This window comes from Typopeltis vanoorti, chromosome 25, assembly GCF_054136105.1.
Source record: "Typopeltis vanoorti isolate ZY-2024b chromosome 25, IOZ_Tvanoo_1.0, whole genome shotgun sequence".
Classification (NCBI taxonomy): Eukaryota; Metazoa; Arthropoda; class Arachnida; order Uropygi; family Thelyphonidae; genus Typopeltis; species Typopeltis vanoorti.
The window spans coordinates 63,256,416-63,282,369 of record NC_143573.1 but is presented as its reverse complement, the minus strand read 5'-3'; the positions used below and the strand labels follow the sequence as shown (position 1 = coordinate 63,282,369).

The 25,954-nt window shown below is 35.8% G+C and overlaps 1 protein-coding gene across 2 annotated transcripts in view; it reads right to left on the bottom strand.

Moving 5' to 3' along the window:
- The window catches only part of LOC150092794 (NADH-cytochrome b5 reductase 3-like), a 149,196-nt gene that overhangs the window by 45,466 nt on the left and 77,776 nt on the right, over window positions 1-25,954 (bottom strand). For both annotated transcript variants that reach the window (XM_090414492.1, XM_090414491.1), the window contains 2 exons: window positions 9,956-10,062; window positions 5,847-5,976 (listed from right to left, as the gene is read on the bottom strand). In XM_090414492.1, the coding sequence (XP_090270618.1) occupies window positions 5,847-5,976; window positions 9,956-10,062 (237 nt within the window). The remainder of the gene's footprint in view (window positions 1-5,846; window positions 5,977-9,955; window positions 10,063-25,954) is intronic.

The following is a 25,954-nucleotide window of genomic DNA, read 5'->3' as shown; positions in this document are numbered from 1 at the left end:
CTTGATAGTTCCAAGGCATTTGAGTCCAGCATCGAAAATTTATGGTCTCCCTCCTATCCTATCCTCTAACCAGATTTCTCTGTCAATTCTGGAGAATCACAGGCTTTCTGTACAAAATCTACTCTCTTTTATACATCAATGACCTTTTCTCACTAACCTCAAATCCTATACACAGTTTTGCTGATGAGAGAGCACACCTTATTCCTTTTTTCATTCATAAACCTTTAGTGCTCAAATGATTCAAGATCTAAAACCAATGCCTTAAAATCTGATTTCACCATACTCAAATGAGGTAAAGACAATCTAGTGAATTTCAATGCTATCAAACACAATCTTGTGTTATTTATTGGAAGAAAGATCGTAGTCACTTCCTCTTGCTTTTGATAGTCTTCAGATCTCTTGTGAAAATCAGTCTTCTTTTCTCAGGTTGACTTTCACATCTAGCCTATCATGGCACAAACACATCACATCCAACTCTTAAGATCATTCAAAACACTACTTCTCACCTGTACACACACACACACACACTCCTCCTAATATTGAATAAATCTGCTTCCCACATATTGTTCTAATATTTGGGGTGTCTGGGATAATGCTGCCAAAACCTCTCTCAGAATATGCTCAACTATAACCATCTCATCTCATCTCATCTCATCTTCCTTTTACCCTCTTTTAACTTGTGGTGTCGAGGGTTTATTAATCAACGGACCTCAAACCTTTCACAGGATAAGGTGGTCAGCCCTATGCCCCGGTGTATCCTATGTCCATAGTGTTGAGCTCTCAAGGACGGTTTGCTTGCTTTGCAGGATGAAAAACCCCATGATAAAAACTGGGGAAAAAACCCTACTGTCCATGCCCAAGACCGGCTAACTTGGCTATGGCTGAGGAAGATCCTTCAGCACCTCACATCTCCAACAGGAATCGAACCTAGGACACTTCTTCCTCAGGCATATGGTTGCAAAGCGCACAGTCACTAGGCTAACTGCGTGGACTTCAACTATATCCAGAAGAGGGAAATCTGCTTAATATATATCTTTATATCTGTAGTTTAGCAAAGGTATTGGTGAGGTTGGTTAAGGATAGAGTACAGGATTGGGTTCATGGAATTCTTTATGATGGCAAGAATGGGTTTGTAAAAGTGGGTCTTGTTTTAGCAATGTAAATGCATTTTATGATAACATGATGAATGCATTGGATAAGAGAAATTCATATAGTGATATTCTTGGACTTCATAGTCATTTGATAGTTGCCACATGACAGGTTGGTGTAATAAGCTGCAGAAGATGGTAATATGTAATGGCATAGTGATTAGCTATCTCTCTGATTAATACCAGCAAGGATTGTGTGTGATGGGGCAGTATATAAAAAAGTAAGATAAATAGTGATGTGTAACTTAGTTTTGTTCTCAGATTCCTGCTATTTAACTTATTTATTACTGATATTTCATGTGGAATGCCTGGGAATTTTTAGTTGTTTAGTGATTAAGTAAATTTGAGGAGAATTATAAGCAACATTGATGATGTTAATTCCCTTCAGGAAAATTTGATGTATTCTGTAAAATGCAGAGATACAAGGTTGTGTACTATACTGGCAGACATGTGCTTCAAGAAGTGTAGGAGATTCAAAATGGTGACAGTTAACAGTGGGATGAAGTTTACATATACCAGTCTGAATTACAGCACATAGGCAGTCTGCATAGATTCCACAAGGTTTTGGATTGTATCTATGTCTACGACATACCAGGCATTCACAGAAGATGACCTTTGCTCCTGGATCTGTTTTTCTAACATGTCCTATACATTATCATTGGGGTTCAGATCTGGGATTTGTGATTATGGAAGTCGCTGAACCACTGCTGAACAATTCTTGTACAATGGACAGCAGAATTGTTGTCCATGAAACAACCATCATCTGCTGGATAAAAAATCAACATTGTCGGATGGACTTGGTCAGCAACAATGTTCAGATATTACTTGGAGGACACTTGACCTTCCAATCAACAGAACATGCCACACACCATGACATCACCCCAGAACCTAGAGTTGTGTTTACAAGGCAAGCTTGGATTGTGTTACTTGAAAATTGTGCTCTGTTATTATGTTTTAAAAGTGATTTTACTTAATCTTTTGCCCCAAAAGAAAGCACAGCAACAGTTCTTGAGGGGCTGAAGGTCACTAAGCATGAAGCAAAGATGGCAGCAACAAAACAGAGTGACAACAAAGCGCTTTGAGTCTCACTACCGCAGATAGATCTCTCGAAGGTTTAAAATGCTGAAGCTGCAAACGTGACATCACAGAAAGGAAAAAGAGTTTACTTTTGAGATTTTTGTGGCCAGAGGATTCATGCCAACTGTGCCAAAATTGGCACTCAAACTCCTAAGCAACCTCAGCCAGCCATTTTTCTGTCCCCCAGTGCCTCTCCATCATTGAACAATTTATCTAAACCTCAGCAAATGCATGGATAGCCTGGAATAGTATGACTCTGAAACCTCCCCGAAAACTGGCAATCTACAATCAGTGTCTCAAAGCTAACATGCCTACTTACATGCAGGCTTTGGGACCACAATTACACAGAGAGATGGCATGAACTTCCCGTGCTTGTAATAGCAGATTAGCTGTGAATAGCAAGCTGAAAAGCACCAGCCCTGCATCACATGTACATGCTATGCACAGCATGAAAAAAAGACAGCAATTATTAAAAGAAAACTGGAAGAAAAACATCAGAGTGGAGATGAAGCATGGCCAATCAATCAGTTATAAAGGACTAGTGAGAAAATCAAAACTCTGTAAATAACCAATATGGAAACCTGATCCCAAACATTGCATAGGAAAGTGTGGGATTCATGTGGTCAAAAGCAAAAATTCACAGAACCCCCTGTCAGATCAATTTCACATCAGAGGAGATGAAGCATGGCCAATCAATTATAAAGAAGGAATACTAGTGAGGAAATCAAACTCTGTAAATAACCAACATGGAAACCTGATTCCAAACACTACATAAAAAAGTGTGGGACCCATGTGGTCAAAAGTAAACTTCACAGAACCTTCTAGATCAGTTTCACAAATATACATGGTCTCATTTCTAACCTTAATGATATTCATTTCCACCTCCAGTCTGCAAAATCTCACCTAATCTTGACAGAAACTCAAATCTCAATCTCCTCCAACAATACTCATCTCTGCTTTCCCAACTACATACTCTTTAACTCCTTTTGCCTCAGGGGTGGGGGATGCACATATGTTCACTCTGATGTACCATGCCAGAGTGTATCCAACCTAGAATCTTCCAATTTTGACCTCCTTTGGCTAAAAATCACCTTATCTCATTCCTACCAAATTCATATACTGTCCCTGCTCTACCCAAATTTTGTCCCTTATCTAAGCCTTGGTTCTCTCACAGGTATACCAAAACTATAAAAGCAGTCAGGCATACTGCAACTGGCTTGCATCCAAAATATCAACTTCCTATTCAGCCTACACCAAAGCACAAAAATTATCACCACATCAAAAACTGATTTTGAGAAAGCTAAAAGAAAACATGCATCCTGTCCAAAGGGCAGGATGCAAGGATGCCCCCCACCCCACCATTCCAAACACTCAGCCATGACTTTATGCAATATGACAATTTTGGTCTCCTTCCATTCTCTGAGATGTAAAAAGCAGTCTGGTCAGAGGCATCAAGTGATATGTGGCTTACATCACTGCAAAATTCAAGGCTAAAAGATCCTGAAGAATGACTTAAACAGACTGAACAGTATAGGCAAGTTTTAATGAGTGCCAGTTTAATATGAAAAAGTGGAAGGTTACACACTTTGGGATGAAAATATTATCAGAATCAAACTCCAGGAAATTGTTGAGTCTAGGGATTTGGGAGCAGACAGGTAGTTGAAGTTTGGAAGTCTTATCATCAAAGTGGCTCACTAACAACAATTAAAGTGGTGCTGCTGCCAGATCAGTCAACTTGCATCCAACCTTGTGAAACCCACACAAGAGCAATAGCTAAATTAATATACGGTTCTGTAGATACCTTCCAGTAAAAGATTTAAATATAGAGTTCTGACATCCTTGTAAGATTAGATATAGTCAGTCTTTTCACCATAGGGATGACAGTGGATCTGCTTGTAAACCTTTTCCCACTAAAAGTGTTTTCCATACACTATTTGAATAGTCTTACGACTATTCAAATAGTGTATGGAAAACACTTTTTTCGTATTTCAAGACAAATACTGGGAACAAAAATGCCATGGGTTCTTCCTCATCTCCAGCCTTGGCCAATGTCTTTAAAATGAATGTTATTAAAAACCATCGCAAGAAACCAACAAGCTGGTTATATTACATTGAATGATATTTTTGTTATTTGGTCAGGAACAATGGATGACTTAATTCATTTCAAAGACTATCTGAACAGCTTGCATTCCAATATAATTCACTCTTGAACTGGAAGATCACAAAAAAATCCATTCCTTAATATCTTTGTCGAAATAATTGAAGAAGAAAAAAGATTGTCCTTTTCAGTATACAGCTGCATGTTACATGCCACTTCACACTATCATCCATCACAAAACATAGGCATGATTAAAATAATACAAAATAGAGCATACAATTTGTCCAGTACGTCAATTAACAGGAATAAAGAACCACACTACATGAGATATAACCTTCCCCTCGGTATGAATTCAAGACAATCAAGAAAATTCTTAATACACCTCCAACAGCTCCTTTACTTAAACAAGATTTTAAGAATGCAATTATGCTACTGTTGTTTGTGAAAACAACATTCAAGTGGCTTGAACTGGAAGATCATACAAAATCCATTCCTTGATATCTTTGTAAAAATAAATGAAGAAAAAAGATTGTCCTTTTCAGTACACAGAAAATTCACTGCAATTCCTACTTGTCATTGCATAGAATCTCTATCCCATCCAATCATCATCCAATGAAAAAAAACACGTGTTTATGAGATTCATTGCTCTTGTGGCATTTGTTGTGTATGCCAGACAGGAATGTCAGGAGAGATCTGCATGTCTGAACACATAAGAGACATAAAAAAAAAGACAGCATAAATCAGATTTGGCAGTGTATTACACACAAATACCACAGGCCATCAAGTAGTTTGGAAACAAACGAAAGTGCCTTATATTGATCATAATTTTTTTTTCCAAGAAAGTTCAAGGAAGCCTCACAAATGCTATAGATCCCTATACAGTGAGTGTGAAAAAAAAAAAAAAAAGAAAAAAAAAAAAAAAAAGCTTAATCTTACCCCAAGTTTGGTCTACTTTCATTAGAAATCTAACTGCCACAGACCTAGGATACGACACATTCGATATTACATAAATGTGACAGCAACAACCAGCTTTTGTTCTAATACGCATACAGTAATTAATTTAACATTTTTTAAATTCTGGTTACTTATTTATATGTAACAATTGGAAAGTTCTGATAACATCTAATATGTATAATTAATTGTTTCTAGTCTTTTTTTTTTTTTTTTTATACAACTTTTGTTAATATCCTGACAGTGTAAGTCTGACTACTTACAAAACTTGTAGGGTTATATTTGTTTAGTTTTATTAAATTAACTATTTATCTTAAAGCATGTGGTCTCTATACCGGAAGCTGTTTACAGAACTGCTAAACCACAGAAACTTATGTATTCATAGCATACTTGGTTATCCAAAGTCAAAACTATGAAATCTTTTTTGAATAAATCATAGATAATCTAAAAGATTCCTGCAATATCTGAAAATTTCTACATTGCATCATTTTCTCTGAGACCATATGTTATAATATCACCTACTTTGCATGTACACACACACACATACAGTATTAATAATAATTTAAACCAACCTTTGCCTTTATACACTAGAAGTCCAGAAGGTCCTCTTATATCAATACAATCTCCAATTTTCATGTTATCCAAATGCTGAGACATTTTCCCCCCTTCAGGATATTTAGGATGAACATTTTTAAAGTATACCTAAAATGCAAACAAAGAGTTTAATTATGCAAAATTTGTAATTTAGATCCTTTCCTTCATGCTTACACAGTGATCAGAATACATTATGCAAATTATGAAAACATAATTTGCATAATGTATTGTAATTTAGATAATTAGCATTCTTTAGATATAAAGAACAATCCCAAACAATCAAACTGAATAAGCTAATACATACTAAAAACAAAGGTACAAAAAACTTCTTTATTTTACACTCACTTTGATAATCAGATTATTAACAAAGATTTTTTTTGAGTTTTAAAAGTACACCATATGAAGATTCATGTCCAAGTTTCTGGGGGGAAAAAACTATGTGAATGTGGATGAAAATAACTAATTTATTAATTTAATTTATTATTTAAAAAATTTATTCAATTTTTTTTATTAAAATTGATTAAATTAATTATTTACACGCAAATATTTCACCAGCTCAACTAGCATTATCAAAGCATTTAATGATACTAAGCAAATTCCACCTGATGAAATAATCTTCATTTAAGGTATGTTGCACGAGTCTGCTTTTTTGGTTTCCTGTACTCAATGTACATTTTATATTCTTTGTTTTTTCTGAACAATGTGGTCTGAAATACTGGGTTCCACACTGAAAGGAGATAAGGTACACACTCAGAAAGGGAGAGGGGGGGGGGTCTTGGTGGTCCATGATCTACCTCAGAAACTTTGATCAGAGATTTGTAAACCATTCTATGGTGTTTTAGGAGCAAATTTTTTTTGTTGTGCCTATGTTGTAGGATAGAGTGTATGTATAGTCTGGTGGGGAGTGGTAGAGGTTACTGTACTTTTAAAGGAGATTAGCAAGGATTTTTCTGTTGTATCCATTTTGTTCAAATGTAAAAGCTTGTTGTTCCAGATGCAGTGCAAGTCATGAGAATGAAATTTGATCAGCCCTGGATGATAAAAGTTTTGAAATTTCCTTTCTGAGCAGGATGTGATGTTAAATGGTATGTAGTAATCTATGTGATGACTGCCTAGAAAAAGAAGGGACTTTAGACTTTTTGGACACTCATTACAAGGGAATCGGATGGATCCTGCTTGTGTTACATGCCACTATACATCACCATCCTGCCCAGAAACTTAGAATTTTTAAAACTCGAACCTCCAGGGCAGAGTGAATTTTATCTTCAGGACACAGAGACATTGCTTATGGTAGGAGGAAGATGTTCTGTTACTGAGTTAATTGTGACAGCAAATGATGTAACATGTAACAAACAAACTTACTGGCGTCCCTCTCTTCTCTTGGATAAAGGATCAGGAAAGAGTAGATCCCATTCAAATATGGGAGGTTTGATAAACAAAAAGTCCTTAATAAAAACAGGGAACTTTCCTCTAAGACCAAAGCTGCGCAGGTCTTTAAATATACCAAATCTTCTAGCTATGTTATATGCTTATTCCATGTCAACAAAAACTGATATCAATCGTGCTCATTTTTAGGAAAGAATTTGTGATGGATGTTTGCAGTCCGACTCCATGATCTAAACTAGAATGACATTTTCAGAAAACTGAATATTTTATTTTTTGAAGGCCACGAACTCTAGAGAGGAAGAAGATGTTAATGTTTTGGCAAAGCTCTCCAAGAGCATCTACCACTGCATTTTTTGGGACGCAATTTTTGCATCTAGTAACTTCGAGTAAGCAGATGGTAAAAATATAATTTATTTTCTAGGTGTTGTCTCATCCATCCAAGCTCAACCAACACCTTTTGGTGTTGGTTGAGCTTGTTATAGAAGATGTATGCTTGATCCATTTCAAATATGCTTGAGTACAAGCATATTTGAAAGCACTTAAGTTGCTTAGGGTAGAAACATAAAGTGCACTGCATGGAAAACAACGGCAGGGCACTGAATCCTGGTGATGGCGGACAAGTAAAGTGAAGAATACATGAAGAAATGTTCACAAAAATATGAAGAATGAGAAGGGCTAGCAAAAGGGATCATTTCCATGAAAAACAAGTGCTCTCCAAGAGGGATATATGAGTGGTACAAAAAAAAGTTACAAGGAGTAAATTAACTACACGTGAACCTGCAGAAAACTTGCTAAGGAGAGAAATTCATTATTCTCTTATTTTTACAGGCTTCTCCACTTGTCAGAGCTTGTCTTCTGCTTCATGATGCCAAAGTTTTCCTATCTTACAGGTTATCATTTATATTGAATTTTTTTTTTGGCCATATCGTAATCTGGCATTCTTATGACATGAAAGTACCCTGTACAGTTTTTTATTCCAATCTAGCTAGTTCATCCATTCTCTGAATTGATGGATCCAGAGACATGACAGCTCCTTCTTAAGCTATAATGCACAAAGCCTTTGTTTCTGGCACTGTATTAATGACATCTTTCAATGTCATATATCAAAGTACTTTAAATGATGACCCTCATAACAGTCTTTTTTTTCTTTCACATACTTCTCAACTCTATAGGAACCCATTTAACATATGCAATGCTCATCCATGTCTTTTTCCATATATCCATGGCACCTTGGAAAAAAATTACAAAAATCTTAAACATGACTTAACTTCTTGTTACAGACCATATAAAAAATTGGCATCCCTTATCTGCTCTACTAAAGACCAACTTTCCCCCCTAGACCTACCTGGAGTATACCAGGTCCCTTGCAGCTGTAAGTTGTCCTACTTTGGACAAACAGGCAGGACAGCTAATATCAGAATTTCAGAACACAAGGACTACATCCAGTTTCACCAGTACAGCCACTCTGGTCTTGCAGACCATGCGCTAGATACCCGCCATAGAATACGGCAGAAGAAAGCCACAATAATACACCGTAGTAAATTCAAATACGAAAGGCTTTTCATGGAATCAGCCTCAGCCCTAAGAAACAATCCAAACCTCAACAAATTTGGTTGCATGAGACTGCCCCAAATTTGGGGAACCTACATCAAAAGACCTTCAACCCAATCGCCCAAGACTACCAACATTGCCCGCTAGGGGGCACCATCAGGACTTTTAGGAGAAAGAATAGCTTCCTGCTTCCTCCTCATTTAATGTTTGTTGTGCTTGCATGCACATGTCTTGTTTTTAAGTTCCTGTGAAAATGGCAACATGACGTTGCCAAAATACTGGAAGTGTATTAAAATAAAATTTATTTTAACGTATATCCTAGTATATACGTTGTAATTTCCTTAAGCTATTTAGTATAAACGCATACCCAACGTCTAAGCCTTTCCATGAGAAAAAATTAAAGATGCCAAGCAATTACATTCTTGGTTTTATCCTTTATCCAAGTGTAAGTAACAATATTTGCACGGAGCATAAAAAAAGTGACCATGTTTATTTTGTACATAATATTTTGAAATATTTTATTGTATTTCCAATGGCTATCAAAGGGAAATAGCATGAACTGAACTTGTAGTACTTCCTCAGGTTAATAAACTTTCAACAGCTTACAATTGAAAAAAAAAAAAAAAAGAAAGAAAAAAAGATGGCTGTTGCAACCACAGCCTGTTTTCTTCTACTACATTTGAAGATTATATTATAATTATCAAATTATAGTCTTGCTATGGATACATGATATCTTCACTTGGCAAAATAACCAAATAATTCTAATAATGAATAATTAATTAACATTGATTTTTAATTACTTGACAAATTTATAATGTAACATTACTTTTATGACAGTTCTATCAAAGTGCATTACTGAAATAATTCAAAAACACATTTTATTTCAAGAAAACTGACCCCCAAAATTTTGAGAAATTTGCAAGACATCAGGCAAGCTCTTGCCTAAGTGAGCAATACACAGCTAGATGAGAACATGCTAACTAATTACTTCAGAAATGAAATCTAGTAATTAGTTTTCCTAGATACGTTATAAAAATAATTTTCTATTTCTCAGCTAAGTGATATTTCATTACATTTTTGAAGACATTGAGAAATTTTCCGTAGCCAACAGATTTCCATGTTGCATGGATTCTACTTAAGAAATGCATACCTTGATAACAAGGTCTACATGTCCTTTGTCATCATCACTGGAAACTGGTGTATAAGGCCTTATAACTAAACTGTTATTAACTCTTGCACTTAGGTAAATATGTTGACCTAAAAACAGACAGAAAATAATTTTTACTTGAAATATAGTTCTCTATACAATATGCTACACATAAGAGGTAAAATTACAGTTATCAAAATTTCATGAAACACTAATAAAATATTTCTTGCTTAAATGCTGACTAGGCTGCAAAAAATTATAGATGAGATAGGTCATATATTTTCATGCGTAGGTTTCTGTGGTTAAGAAGTTCAATAGAAATATTCCGGTTTTGTGACCACATGTTTATTAGAGAACTGGATTTAAAAAACTAAACAAGTACTAAAAATAGTCAACAAATTTCGTTAGTCATAAGACTAACATCTTCTGGGGTAAACTTGCTGCCTCTTTGAATTTTCTTATCAATATAGAATATGCTAAAATTAAAATTCACTCTGGAACTAGAAGAAAATAAAAAACTTCCTTTCCTAGACATCCTTATAGAAAGAAAAAACAGGTTATCATTCTCTATCTATAGAAAACCAACAAACACAGGAAGATTTCTTCATTCTACCTCACACCACTACCACCCCAAGCAAAAAATAGGCCTAATAAAAACCTTAAGGGATAAAGCATACAACATTCCCAGTACAGAAAATTGGAAAGAAGAAATACAATATTTAACACAGATCTTACAACTGAATGGTTACACAACTAAGATAATGAAGAAAATTCTCAATACAGCACCTACAAAAAACTTAAATAAACAAGACTTCAAGAATGCAGTCACCCTTCCTTCATCATCAAGAACAACAGATAAATTAGCCAAATTACTCTACAAGTATAACATAAAAGTGACCTTCCTACCACTTGAAAAAATAGCAAGATCTCTTCATCCTCCGAAATCCTCACATCACCCAATGAAAAAATCCAAGGATTTATAATATTCATTGTTTCTGTGGCATCTGCTACGTGGGTCAGACAGGGAGATTGGGGGAAATCCACATGAGCATGCATCAAAAGGACATAAAAAAGAAAAAAAGAAGAGAGAACATAAATCTGGCTTAGCATATCACAGCTTTTACCAGTCATGATGTACTCTGGGATAGAACAAACATGTCCTATGTTGATAAGAATTGTTTCACAAGAAAATTCAAAGAGGCAGCAAATATGATTAAAATTCCTATACAATGCAACAAAAACCAAGGTTTGATTTTAAATCAAGTTTGGTTATCACTTATTAAAAATTTACCCACTTCAGACCTCGGACAGAGTGAGCGGGAACCATAGAACGCAACAACAAATAGCATTGTCTCCAACTAACATGCATTAACGTTGTATAGATCTGTTATTTGGTTTTTTTTAACAAACATTTTTGATGTTCATAATACCAACAAATGAACTTGTTTTTCGTAATTTCTTATAGTTTGTGCTTTAAACTATTAGTTCTCTTTATCCCTGAAGATGTTAGTCTTACGATTAACGAAACTTGGGTTATTTTTAGTACTTGTTTAATTTTTTAAAAACAGTTCTCTAATAAACATGTGGTCACAAAACCAGAATATTTCTATTTAGGTCATATATTATCTGAAACTGCAATCAAGAATAAACATTTTAGACACAGTAAATAACATTAAAGTATTAGCACAAATATTTTGTACCAAAACTAACAGTATATCATTATCAATTCCAAGAGACAGAACACAAAGCAAATGCAACAATTGCTTAACCAATAACGGCAAGTACCATGCACTTGAAGAATCATATCAAATATATAATAATAATAGACAATTATTTTGGGTCGAATTAGGCTGGTGTAACAAGACTTCAAGACATTCTTTGAAGGGATATTCATATTAAAACTGCTTTTATGGAGGAGGTGAGTCACGTTCCAAAGGATTTCTCTCTCTCCTTCAACTGATCAAGCCATGGCAGGTCAATCTATTTAATTAATAAATAGATTAGTGACTTGCCAAGAATAAGATAAATTATATTTATCCTCTTCTTTATAATCCAACACATCTCTTTTGTTCAGTAAAGCTTGCACCTGCCTAGCCACTTCTAATATCAAACAACATGATCACTCTTCCCAACTGGTAGCATCATAACGACACTTATTGCTGTATGAGACAATATTATTAACTCCAATACTTCACTTGTGTCTCCATAGTTAAAGCTCACTTATTATTATTATCATCTGCCTGTCACTCACCAGCATTATATGCCTTAACATTTGGAATTATCTTCTTCTACATTTTCTGGTTGTGATCATCATCAGCCATTATCATCTACTGCTGGATGAAGACTGCCAGTGGACCCCCCTCCCCATCCACCACTACTACCAGTCCTGCAGATCTGATGATATCATAATTTTGGTTGATGTTGTGATCATTTTGCTTCTCATGAAATACAATCCAGTAATTCTTCTGTTCATCATTGGTCTCATCTTCCAGCAGTATGCATCCACCCCCATTGTCACTTTATGTGTTTTATTCTTTCAGTTTGATTTCTAATCCAAGTATTCTTTTTGTGATCCATATGCTTCTTTTCATATGAACTTACATGGAAAGAAGTATACTTCTTTCAATATGCAATTCCGTCGTATTCCAATCCATTCATATCAGTTGTAATACATAATAATTCATTTGTTCAATTTCATCATTATCAATTTTTATTATTTCTAGTTGCACAGAACTGTTGAACATAACTTGGATCTTCAGGTTTATCTTTAAGCCAGCCAAGTTTTTCTATTTTCATTATTATTACCAATGTACTTCACAAAAAAGATAAACACACATAAATTACATAAAGGAAAATAAAATATTTAATAAAAAAAACACTTATATTTTATCAGTTAACATGAAAAAACACAAGGGATAAGTAATACTATTTATTTAAGGTGATATATTTTATGTTGAGTATCATACATCAATATGAACAAACGAATAAGAACAGCCAGTTACATGAAGTGAGAATAAATTCATCAGCTGTTTTCTAGCAATTTGGAGGTCACAGATATAAGTTTGTAGTTCATGTGGACTTAAAGATAACTATGCCATCTGTGAAACATAAATGGCTTAAATATCTCCCCATTCATCTTCACTTTTTTCTTCCCAACCCAGAAGTATGAATATTTCTTCTAAACATGCTGTGAGTTTGGGGGATATTGTGTCACCTTGTCTTGTGCCTTTCTGAATTTCCAGTGCACCTCAAACTAAATTGCTTCAAAGCTATTCTCTACTGTTTCCCTTACATACATACATAGATTATGGCAAAAGCATGATGTTAAAAAAAGAGAATTATGATGTCATTATATATTAACAGGATTGAATAATTTAAAATATTTTAAGTTAAAAACTTTGAAGGAAAACATAGATCTAATCCAAGGAATTGGAAAATGAAAATAAAATAAATAAAAAAGTTAAAAATAAAAGTCTTAATATAGAAAATAAAAGTTAAAAGTCTTAATATGTTATTATAAGAAAAACATATATATATATCATTATAAATTCAGATCTAAATTTGTAATCCAGGTCAAAGCTTCAGGAGCCGCTTGTAAAACGTCATTCCAGTCATTCTGATAAGTAGAAAGGTGCATTCTTTTACAATGTGTTGCATAGTCTGTCATGGAGCACCACAGCACATATTGGAGATGATGGTCTGTTCCATTTATAGAGTATCACCACAAAGGCCATGGTTTGTCCGAATCCTATTTAATATTGTCCAGGTTTTGTGAGGTAGATCTGATCCTGAATGATTTGATCGCCTTTAAGGATGTTATGCAAATGTTCTTTTGTATTTTCCTTCCATATTTCTTCCCACTTTAATAAAGGATCAAAACTGTTTAAAATCACAGACTAAAGAATTCAATCTACGTAGTTCTGTAGGAATAATGCCCGCTAAAAGGGGTAGCCAATAAGTTGGAGTCAATCTAATAGAGCCTGTAATTAATCTTAAGGTATTATTCAATTGAGAATCGATAATCCTTGTATGAGAGCTATTTAGCCATGCACGAGCACAATATTCAGCACTTGAGAATACCAAAGCAAGGGCTGTTGTCTGAAGGGTAGAGATTCTTGAACCCCAAGTAGTGCCGCAGAGTCTCTCTAGAATATTATTATGTGTCCTTAATTTGTAAGCCAAGTTTGAAAGATGTTACCTAAAAGTGAGAGAATGGTCAAGTGTGATTCCCAAGTACCTAGGGAATTTATTATATGACAGTTAGTGTTGTTCAAGTCATTTTTAGTTTCACATTTGCCAAGTTATTATTTAGATGAAAACAAGATATTACTGTTTTGCTCCTATTTAAACAGTCGCCATCTATTAAAGTATTCATCCAGTATAGTTAAGTCAGCTTTTAGAATTTCTTCTGTACATTTCTGCTGTATAGTTATTGCTATATCGTTGGCATAGCAAAATTTCCTTGATGTAGTGACGGGAAGATAAGATATGTACAGATTGAATAATAAGGAAGATAAAACTGATCCCTGTGGCAATCCATTATTTAACTTCTTTTTGCTGCTAGTTTTATTACCTATAGCCACTATAAATCTTCTACCTCTTTGCATATTGTTAATGATATGAACTATCATTTAACATGAGATGATTTTATATAATTTATATAAAAGACCTTGTCTCTAGACAACATCAAAGGTTGCTGACAAATCGATAAATGCTGCTGATTGTTAGATCCTGAGGGTGGAGAGCTTTACAAATAAATTCTTTATTCAGGATTTAACATGATAACTACTACTAATTAAGGAGATATCTGCACATCAGCTAATAATTATAAAATGTTGTTTTATGTTTTGTAATAATGTGTAGTCCATGTGTGCGATATAGTGAGAGTTATTGTTAGGTTATTTGTAATTCCCAAGTAAGCTGTCTAGTACATTGTGAAATTCTGAGAAAAATTATAAGTAGTAATCCGGAATTATCGCATATAATCTGTACGAGTCGAGCGTAGTGATGGAGGCTATACCTACGCGGAAAAAATGTCAGAGCAGCTACCTAGAATAATGTAACCTGACAGGTTAGGGAGAGTGTAGGATCACCCAAGGGGCATGAACAATGGGGTTCGTGGGTGAAAACCACATCGAATAGAGGGTGCCCGAATAGGGCGAATAAAAGACGAAGCACGCCATTTTGGGGGGCTTTTTTTTTTTGACATTTTGATCTTCGGTTGCCGTATTCGAGTTTTAGGGGGAGTTGGTCGGAGGATTTGTGAGAGCGGTGGGTTGACTACGGTAATGACGGACTGCAGGTTCTTTTCTTGAGAATGCTTGAAGATTTTCAAGCAGAGCTGATCGTGATACGACGGCCTATGTGGAATTGAGCCTTAGCAGAATGTCTCATTGGAGAAAGTTTCCTGCGGAGCAGTAGACAGCACGCAACAGTTGGAAACGATTAGAAGAAAAAGCGTAGTACATCGCCAAGCGCAAAAACGGCCGAAGAATATGCAGTAAGGTAATCCAGACCTACATGAGATGGCAGCATGAAATCTGAAAAGATCTGGTAATGTAAAAGTTTTCGTTCTATGTTAAGATTCGTTTAGAAGTACAAGAAATTTGTGTACATTGTAACTAAAGGACACTAGTAGAGAACTTTTAGTGAGAATTTGACTGAATTAATTAAGCTCTTGTGGAACATAGAAGAGTTGTTTAATAGGCAGTAATTTGTGAATGGCTAGACTTGCTTAAAATGAAATTTAGAATTGAGAGAGTATTAATGAAAGTGTTCAATGTGCATTCTGTGAATAACATGTGAAAGGAATTATATAGTAGTAGTATTATGCTTAAACCTAATCTTATCCTTTCATAACTGAGGGATTTGACTTACTCAGATTCATTGTGATTTAGTATGACCCTTAACTTAGAGTAATTTTGATCCATTGAGTATTTCAACTTACATAACTGTAAATGTTTTATGTTTTCCAATAAACGTGTTTTTTGTACCTTATACCTGAGTTTATGTATCTTATACCTGATTACGAATTCAAGCCACCACTTATGAAATAGAACCTTTTTGGCAGGAAGGAATTTAGATATAATTGCTTAAGTGAGATTCGGTCTACGACTGCTAACTGAATCTGCACAGCGCTAGCGTGAGATAAAATAACTGTGTGTATCCCTTTAGAATTTAGAAATATTTCCCTGAACAAGAGTCTCTTCTGTTATAGGATATTGGCTGGCGCAGCAAAATATAAATTTTGCCAATATCCGAAGAGGAGATAGATCTGAATTAATATCTTAAGGGCACGACAGTAGATTAGAAGGAGGGTTATTATAGAGGTAGAATAAGATATAATCAAGGGTAAGCAGCGACATAAAAATAGAGCAGCCGGTAGGATTTTGATTGTATAAGGTTTTAAGTAAGCAAAAGGATAGATTCAAGAATCAGTAAATTAACGTATAATAAGATTAAACTGAAGGTTTAACAATAGAAATTACTATTTAACTTCGAGAAATTACTATTTAACAATAGAAAATACAAACTAACAATGGCGCAGCTGACAGGATGTGATTAGGATTAGAATTAAAGTCGACACATCCTTAATCACTGTAAGTTGGTTTTTGATATCGTATGGCAATCAGGCATTTATTGGAATAATTAGAATTTAAGATTACCTTGTGTTGAATTGTAAGATGTGAATGCAGATATGTCCCTACCTACAAGCTTAATGTTAAATGACTCAGAGTTTTTTAAAATGATTAATCCCCAACAGGTATTCTCTCAGTTTTCAGGTGATGAATCTGATGATGTGATTGCATTCTTCAAGTACATTGAGGAATTGAGAAGAATTGGTCAGTGGAGTGAATTCCAACTGCTCATTCTGCTACGCAGCAAGCTAGTTGGAAAGGCTAAGACCTATTTTCACTCCTCCCTGGTTCTGAAAGACACCCGGAGTTATGTAAAATTTAAAGAAGTCCTTATTTCACAGTTCTCAAGGGTAAAGAACTTGGGACCGAATCTGTGGAAGCTCCAAAGAATGGTACAGAAGGACAAAGAAAGCGTGTCCGATTACCATAACAGGCTGTTGGATCTTGCCAACACACTAAGTGTTTCGGACAATGACAGGCACCATCTAAACTGGGCCATCTTCCAGCACTTTAGGGGAGGATTGAAACAAGATCTTAAGGAGACAGCATACGGAAAGGATATATCATATCTTGAGGAATGTTTCCTTGCTGTAAAAGAAAAGAAACAGATGCTCGGAGACGTTTGTCCCGCATCTAATGCCAGCTATGTTAACGTAATTAAAGAGGCGAATAATTCCGCTAGCGAGAATAGAACTGAGAAGGAATTTAGCACAAGCAAAGGAAAGACTAATGATCAAAAGGATAGTGAAAGAGAAATGTCAGTCAACGTTGATCAAGTGACTGAAAATGAATTGATCATCCCAAAACAAGTAGGGCTATCAAACATGGAAGAAGTACGTTCTATAATTAAGCAAGAAGTTGAACGACTTCAACAGCCCGTAATGGACCGTCTTGATGCTGTACTGAAACAGCTGGCGGCAGTCACAGATAAGACTTCAAAATCATCTATCCCTCAACCAGAGAAGACTAATGAATTAATTAGACTAGAAATAGAAAAACTTCAACAGCCTATATTGAACCGTCTGAAAGATGTTATGCAGAATTTGGCAGCAGTAACAGCAAAGACCTCTGAAGTATCTCTACCTCAATCACAGAGAAATAATGGGCAAGGAGACAGAAGGGAGCATCCTAGATGTTTTAATTGTAAGAAGAGTGGGCATTTAGCTCGTAACTGTTTTAGTAATAGGAGACCCTCCATGAGAAATAATAGAAATGAGTCGAAGTTTGGGCAAACTCCTCATAATTATGAAGGTAGACAAAGAAATCACGAACAACAAGGAAGAAATAAAATGATAATCAAGGGCAAGATTCAGGGAACACATTGTGACGTATTGTTTGGTTCCCAGGCCTCTGTCATAACGGAAGATTATTTTCAAGGAATAAAATCCCGTGTATGGCGAGGCATTTCTAATCTAAGGAGACCGATCAGATTATCAGGGTTACTGACATCTAAAGTTTGTGCAACAAAAAGTGTTAGAGTAAAATTATACTTACCTGAGTTTAACATGTGTGTTTGGCAGGAGTTGTTGGTCCTCCCTAGGACATCTCACCTGAGTTTATGCCTGATTACGAATTCAAACCACCACTTATGAAATAGAACCTTTTTGGCAGGAAGGAATTTAGATATAATTGCTTAAGTGAGATTCGGTCTACAACTGCTAACTGAATCTGCACAGTGCTAGCGTGAGATAAAATAACTGTGTATATCCCTTTAGAATTTAGAAATATTTCCCTGAACAAGAGTCTCTTCTGTTATAGGATATTGGCTGGCGCAGCAAAATATAAATTTTGCCAATATCCGAAGAGGAGATAGATCTGAATTAATATCTTAAGGGCACGACAGTAGATTAGAAGGAGGGTTATTATAGAGGTAGAATAAGATATAATCAAGGGTAAGCAGCAACATAACAATAGAGCAGCCAGTAGGATTTTGATTGTATAAGGTTTTAAGTAAGCAAAAGGATAGATTCAAGAATTAGTAAATTAATGTATAATAAGATTAAACTGAAGGTTTAACAATAGACATTACTATTTAACTTAGAGAAATTACTATTTAACAATAGAAAATACAAACTAACATGTTTTTAAACATTTTTGAAAACCAGCTTCTATGTGAATTACTAAAGTTACCTGGTCACAACACCCACAATTAGGTCTGAAGACAGTTTGTTCTATTGGTACATATTTAAAAATAGTGGCGCTGTATTCTATTATAAATAAGTCTTTCAAAGAGTTGATAACAAGTCAGTAACTTTCCAGTTTATGGTTAGGCTTACCAGACTTTAAAATTGAAAGTATTTTTGCTTTTTTAAAAGTAGAAGGAAGTTTACCAGTTGTATGTCAGTATAAAACTTAGTGATCTTGTGCTTCTTCCCAGATTAATCAAAAATTCTGAATGAATATTGTCAAAACCAGGAGCCTTACCAGGCTTTAGTTCCTTTAAGGTTGCTTCAACTTCTTGCTGCATAAAAGGGCGTGCGAAATTTGAAGTTATAGGTGAAGACTTGTTAAATTCTTTTAATTTTCTCTTAACATATCTTGAGTGCTTTTTATTGATTGGGGTATGTCATGTGTTAACAATATGTGTGGCTAATTGATCTTGGGAGATTCTTGGTTTTCTTTAATCAATGGAGCATTACCACCTAGTTTCCTAAGAAGGCTCCAAGCTTTACGGCTGGAATGATTAAAGTCTAAACCTTCAACTGTATTTACCCATTTTTTCCTTTGGGATATATCCAATTTTTTTAGAAGTTTGTCTGCTGTTTTTGGGTCGTTGTTCATCTGATATTCATTATAGAGTAATTCACATTCTTCACTCCAACCATGTATACAGCTATGCCTAATACCTCTAGGAATACTTTTCTTGGCAGCAAGCAGGACTATACCTATAAATCAATTAAAATCACTACTTATTGGAGAATACATCCAGCAAATACATTTGTCAAGTTCATTTGCATATTTATTACAGTTAGCCTTTTTAAAATTCCAGCATGGAAAAGGCATTTTACAAGTGGAATAGAAATACCAATGTCAATTAATACCAGTCTATGTTGACTATGTGAGGAAAGTCAATTAAGACCCTTCTCATATTTTGCATAGGGTGACCTAAATTATTTTTGCTCACAAGACATAAATCAGGGTTATAGTCTCTTTTTCCAGACCACAGATCCAAAAGTGCCTTTGTCTTTGGCATCAAAGAAGACTAAATGAAGATTATTTAGTGATACAATCAACAAGTTTTTCACCACATTCGTTGTTTTGAGCATAATTTAATTCCACTGTTCATGGTGACTATTAAAGTCCCCAATATAAACTGCAGGATGTTCAGCAATAGGAATAATTTTTTCCGGCCAAAATGATCCAGGTAGCTTATACATACATTCATAATTGTAATGTCTTGAACTTTTATCACTACTGTATGTATGTTTTCTTCAATATTTTGAGATAGAAGAGAAACTTCTTTAAGACGATTTTGCATGTATGTTGCTATTCCATATACTTCTTGATAAATTGCACCAATAGCTGTAGTTGTACACAGAGAGGGCACAACTCTTTTGAAATCATCAGTAAGACCTCTCCCCTCTTTTTTGCCTTTTTCCATCAGTACATCATCTAAAATCAACTGCATATCACTGATGCCAATGTGTGAAGTGACTAGTATTATTAAGGCCTCAAACTCTGCACTTTTATTCCTAATTATCCTTGCTGCTGGCTCCTTCTTTCTTTTCCAAAATTTCTCTCTATTATTCATCCCTGCATCCTTATCTTTCATCCCATTTATCTCATATTGATCACAGTCCCACCATCCAATTTTCATTTCCCTGCCTGGTCACACACTTTTCAGCTCACAACAATAAAAACTGCTAGCACTGGCCTGTGAAGACATGCATCTACAGACATAGGATAGATCGGGAGGCACAGGACTAACCACCTTATCTTTAATATGGTTGTGGTGAAATGCAGAAAAATCCTTGACACTGCAAGGTAAAAGAGGAGGAAAGGAATAAAAAGATAAGAAGTTATCCTTTCTTCACAGTCCCCACCATCATTTTCAAGAATGTAATATGCTCTCCAAAACTTAGGTCACACCAATACCAATTACAAAATAGCATGTTTGAACTGGTTTGAACACTCACTGACTTTAATGTGCTAGATTGGTGTGCTACTTTGGCTGATTTCTCTCTTATTTCAAATATAAATAGCATTTATCTATCTCCAACTAACTTCATTTCTTTCCATACCTAATTTCTCCTTTATTTATTTATTTTTTTCTTGCTGACCTCAAACCCTATCCACAGTTTTACTTCATTTCTATTTCTCAATTGACAAAACCTGCCATGCTCAAAGCACTACTTGCATTAAACATATCACCCTTCAGTGGGGGGATGATGACAACCTAATTACCTCAATGTTACCAAAACACAGGTATGGTTTTTCTTCTTGCAAAAAAGATCTTAATTCATCTCTACTTATCTTTGATAACAGAAGACTTGTGCCAGACAAGAGATCAGATCCCTCTTCTTGGGCTAACATTACCTGTATCCTTTCTTGGCAAAAATGCATCATAATGGTAGCTTCTACAGCCTAAAAAAGTGAGATATCTTTTTTATGTTCAGAATGTTCCTTTCCGCTTGTCCAGCTACTGCACAAATCCTAACCTACCCAATCTTAGACTACTGCTCTCAACATTTGCGATGGGGTACTGAAAAAGTTCCTTCCAGATCCCTGATGCTGTCGAAATATGGACAGTCTAGTTAACCAAGCTAACTTTCTAGATAACTGATACTCTCTCTCTCAAAGACTCACACCAACAAATATCTCACAGATGTTTTCTGCTTCATGGTTTTTCAACGTGTATTTCCATTGTCACTGTTCCAGTGAACTAACATCCATCATTCTCCTCTCCCCATTTCTGCTGAGTCCACAATAACTTGAGCAGTAGCAGCAGCAACTGTCCAACATTTCAGAGTTCAGTGCTAATTCCCTTCCTAAAACTGCTTCTGCCACTTCTTTTCTATTCCATATGCTTCAGGTCTGTGAAATACTCTTTTTCATAAAGTATTCCTTAAGGACTACAATCTTAAGATATTCAACAGAGAGCCACAACATGCTTACTGTTGGTAAAAGGTTCCAGAAAAGATAAGTGCTATTTTGTCTAATAATTGACAATATTGCTTGCATTTTATTATACTATTGTTTACTTTTGATAACATAGTATATTTGCATGATTATGGGTCTTGTGGATTTGTTACCGACTTTTTTTTTATTGAATTTTTAAATCTTGCCTTGAATGGAAAACACAATGGCAATACATAGGAGGTCAACTAGGCAACGCTCAAATGCCTTTAAATTACGCAGATTTTTTGAAAATGGTTCAATGTTGTGAGTGCAACATGTATGTGTGGCAAAATGTGAAAAATGTGTTTGCAGAGAGATTGAACGGGAGACAAGAGAAAGTACGAATTTGTAAAAAGCGCAATATTTTGTTAGACTATGAGCTAACGAACGTGAAACGGACTGAAGGAATGAAAGTTGGCATAAATGAAAAACAGAGAGGGAACAAAAGCTAGGGAGTTGGAAGTTTTTTCCTCACTTGGTTAGACTATAATAAATTTAGTTTAATCCTTTATCCAAGTGTAAGCAAACAAAGTTTGCACCTGAAGTATCTTCAGGACTGAGGCAACTCATAGTAAAGGTGGACCAAGCTCTCATCACTGCTTGTCTTAGTATCTCCCATAATACAAAGCACATCTACTTGTGGACATGTATAATGCTATGCATTAATGGAAGGTAGTGGCCTTTCGACCTTTATTGAGGTCTTGTCAGTGGGAGCCAGACCCAGAGGTAGTGATACTAAGGTGGAAATAATGGAGAAGTCATATTTAGTCCTGAAGATACTTTAGGCAAAAACTTTGTTTGCTTACACTTGGATAACGGATTAAACTAAATTTATTATAGTCTAACCAAGTGGAAAAAACTTCCAACATCTTTCTCTAAATCCAGAGTAATTTAATAATAAGGTGAGACACCTTTTGGCAACTCGTATAAGTAAATATGACTTCTCCATTACTTCCATCTTAGTATCACCACCTCTGGGTCTGGCTCCCACTGACGAGATTCTGGGGTGTTGGAGTGTAACTGTGCAATGTGGCTCAGTTACACTCCACTCCTCCTTAACACACTTAAACAACCAACACCCCAGAATCCGGTTTACCTTGGAAAAAGAGGAAAACAACAGTCTTCCTTTCCTAGACACTCTAATCACTCACCAGCCTGATGGATCCATAGCTTTCTCTGTTTACAGAAAACCTACCCATACAGGCAGATACATTCACCAGCAATCCCCCCCCCTCACAACAATATGGGGTTATAAAAATGCTATATAACAGGGCAAAATCTGTTCAGATGACAATGCCCTAACCACTGAACTAAACCACATCCTTAACACTTTCTTAGCCAATGGCTGCAACTCCCCCACCACCAAAAAAAAAATTAAAACTAGTTAACCACAATTCCCCCCCCCACCTCATAACGAAGATTACATTAAATCCATCACCATTCCCTATATCCTGGGCACCTCTGAAAAGTTAACCAAAATCTTAAAAAAATATGACCTGACTTCTTGTTACAAACCATTCGCATCCCTTATCTGCTCCACCAAAGACCAGCCACTTCTCCTAGACCTACCTGGAGTATACCAGGTAACTTGAAGCAGTAAACTGTCCTACTTTGGCCAAACAGGAAGGACAGCAAATGTCATGATATCAGAACACAAGGACTACATCTGGTTTCACCAATACAGCCACTCTGGGCTTACAGACCATGCTCTGGATACTGCCACAAAATATGCTGGAAGAAAGCTACGTTATTACACTGCAGCAAATTTAAATACGAAAGATTGTTCATGGAATCAGCCTCTAAAAAACTTTTCAAACCTCAACAAATTTGGTTGTATGAGACTGCTCCAAATTTGGGAAGCTTGCATCTTGAGAACTTCAGCCTAACAGCCAAGACAACCCAATATAGATCGCTAGGGAGAAGCTTTAGGACTCTAGGAACAACGTTAGTATTTCTCTCTTCTGCCTCATTTGCTATTTGTCGTGTCATAGTTGTATGTTCCTATGAAGATTTCAATGTGACATCGCCGAAATATAGGAAGTATTTATTAAAGTTTCTTTTAATTAATATTCCAGTATACTGAGAGAGAGAGAACAGGAATGCAAGAGGAACAAGGAAACAAGGGGGAAAGCCTGGGTGGAGAGAGAGAGAGAGAGAGAGAGTGGATGTTGGAAGTAGTAGTGAATGAATGTATGTATGTATGTATGTATGGAGATGATCAGCATAGAAATGGAATAGATCGGGATATGAGTGGAGTAGTTGAAACTGAGCGGATATATGTGGTAAGTGGTAATAAAGTCTATCTATCTATTCCAATGGCTTTAACAAGCCTTTAAGGCCCACAACCTTCCAAGCATGCTTGGATTTCGTAACCGAAATACGAGGATAGAATGGTCACTCCTATGCCTCAAGGTATTCTTGGCTGTATCCCTGTGTGTTCACGGGGCCGGTTTGCCTGCTTGCGGGATGAAAAAACACCAGATAAACTGTCAGAAAAAACCCCACTGCCCGCGCCCAAGACCGGCTAACTTGGCTATGGCTGAGGAAGATCCTTCAGCTCCTCACGTCTCCGACGGGAATCGAACCGAGGACACTCCTTCCCCAGGCATATGGTTGCGAAGCACAAAGCCACTAGGCTAACCACGCGGACCAGTAGTAATAAAGGTGATTGGACAAGGGTAGGTGTGGTGGTAAAATTACAACCTACAAGTGGCTTGGGTAATACTGGTTATAGACCTAAAAGTGAGCTGCTGTGTTTATTTACAAATGCCAAAGGGTATCAGAAATAATGAGATGAAATTAAAGAGCCAAGAGGCTATTTTTTTCCGGTGGTGTAAATTAAGTTAAGGGGATAATAAATCCCTCATTATTTTAAAGCCTGATACAAAACTCAGAGACCGAAATCTAAGAGTTTCATGCTGAAGAACTATCGGCGAGTCCCAGCATAAGTCAACACCTGGGTAGTACAACACTAGGGCAACTTGGAGCAAAGGTGAAGCAAGCTCCATCACTATCATTAATATTTTCTCATAATGTAAAAAGCAGCTCCTAGGAGATGTATTGCTGTTTTACATTATGAGGAGAGGTCACTACCCAGACCGGTCGAAACCGGTCTGGGTAGTGACCTCTCTAAGTGAACAACATCTAAACTGATCATGATATCAGAAACGTCCAAATGAAGATCTGAAATTTTATTTTTGAAATCCGAAGTATTTTTTTATTTATTCGGCTAGAAGAACACCAATCTTATATTGAATACTTTAAACCTGAAAAGTCTGGACTTGCAGAACATGCCATCTTCACTAGACATAGAGTTCATTGAAGAAAGACGAGTCCTTCACAAAAGTCGGTTCCCTCATGGAATGCCTTTATAAAGAAACGTGAAACTTTACTTCATTCTCCTAACTTAAACAGATCCAATGGTTTACGTTTATCCTCTTTATGGGAAATAGTACTTTATAAATTAGCTAATCTTTCCTAACTTTTAATTGTATACTTTTTTTTTTTTTTTTGTTAGGAAATTTATTGACCTTTTTAGTTATCTTACACCAGCTACTTAGGTGGCGCTTTTTGGAATTGTCAGTTATTGTTTAATTTGAGCTTAAAATGTACTGAAGATGCCTGTGACACACAGGCGAAAATCATACTATTAAATAATCTTTGTACGTGAGTTTTCCGTTATTAATTTTGTATCTAGCAGTAATGATGTTTGAATGCATTCCAAAAGTTAGGAGGTTAAGTAAGGTAGGTATAAAATGGATGAAAATGGCAGACTTGTGACTAAAGCAGAAGATCATAGTAGAAGTATTTAATGAATAATTCATCAAGATAATTCATCCTCTTAAGTGTGATGTGTGATATTATGCTGAGCTTGAATATGAAGAGAACAGTGAAAGAGAGAGAGAGAGACCAATGGTGTGCAAGCAGGCGGTATACAAGGAATCAAGTAAATTTAATGTTAATAAAGCATTAGGACTTGATGGCATAAGGGGAATGGTCTGGTGAGTTAATTTATTTAACAGAAATCTTACAATGGGGTAAGTCCCAAAGGAGTAGGCAGAGAGAGAAAGAAATTTATTCCACTTTGCTGAAGCTCTGAATTATAGGCTAGCCCACGTGGTTAAGATGGGAGGTTGTGTTTTAACAACCTATTTGCATATTATAATAAAGTGACAAATGCATTGAACAAAAGAAATGCACATACAGTAATATATTTAGATTTTGCAACGGCATCTTTAACAGAGTG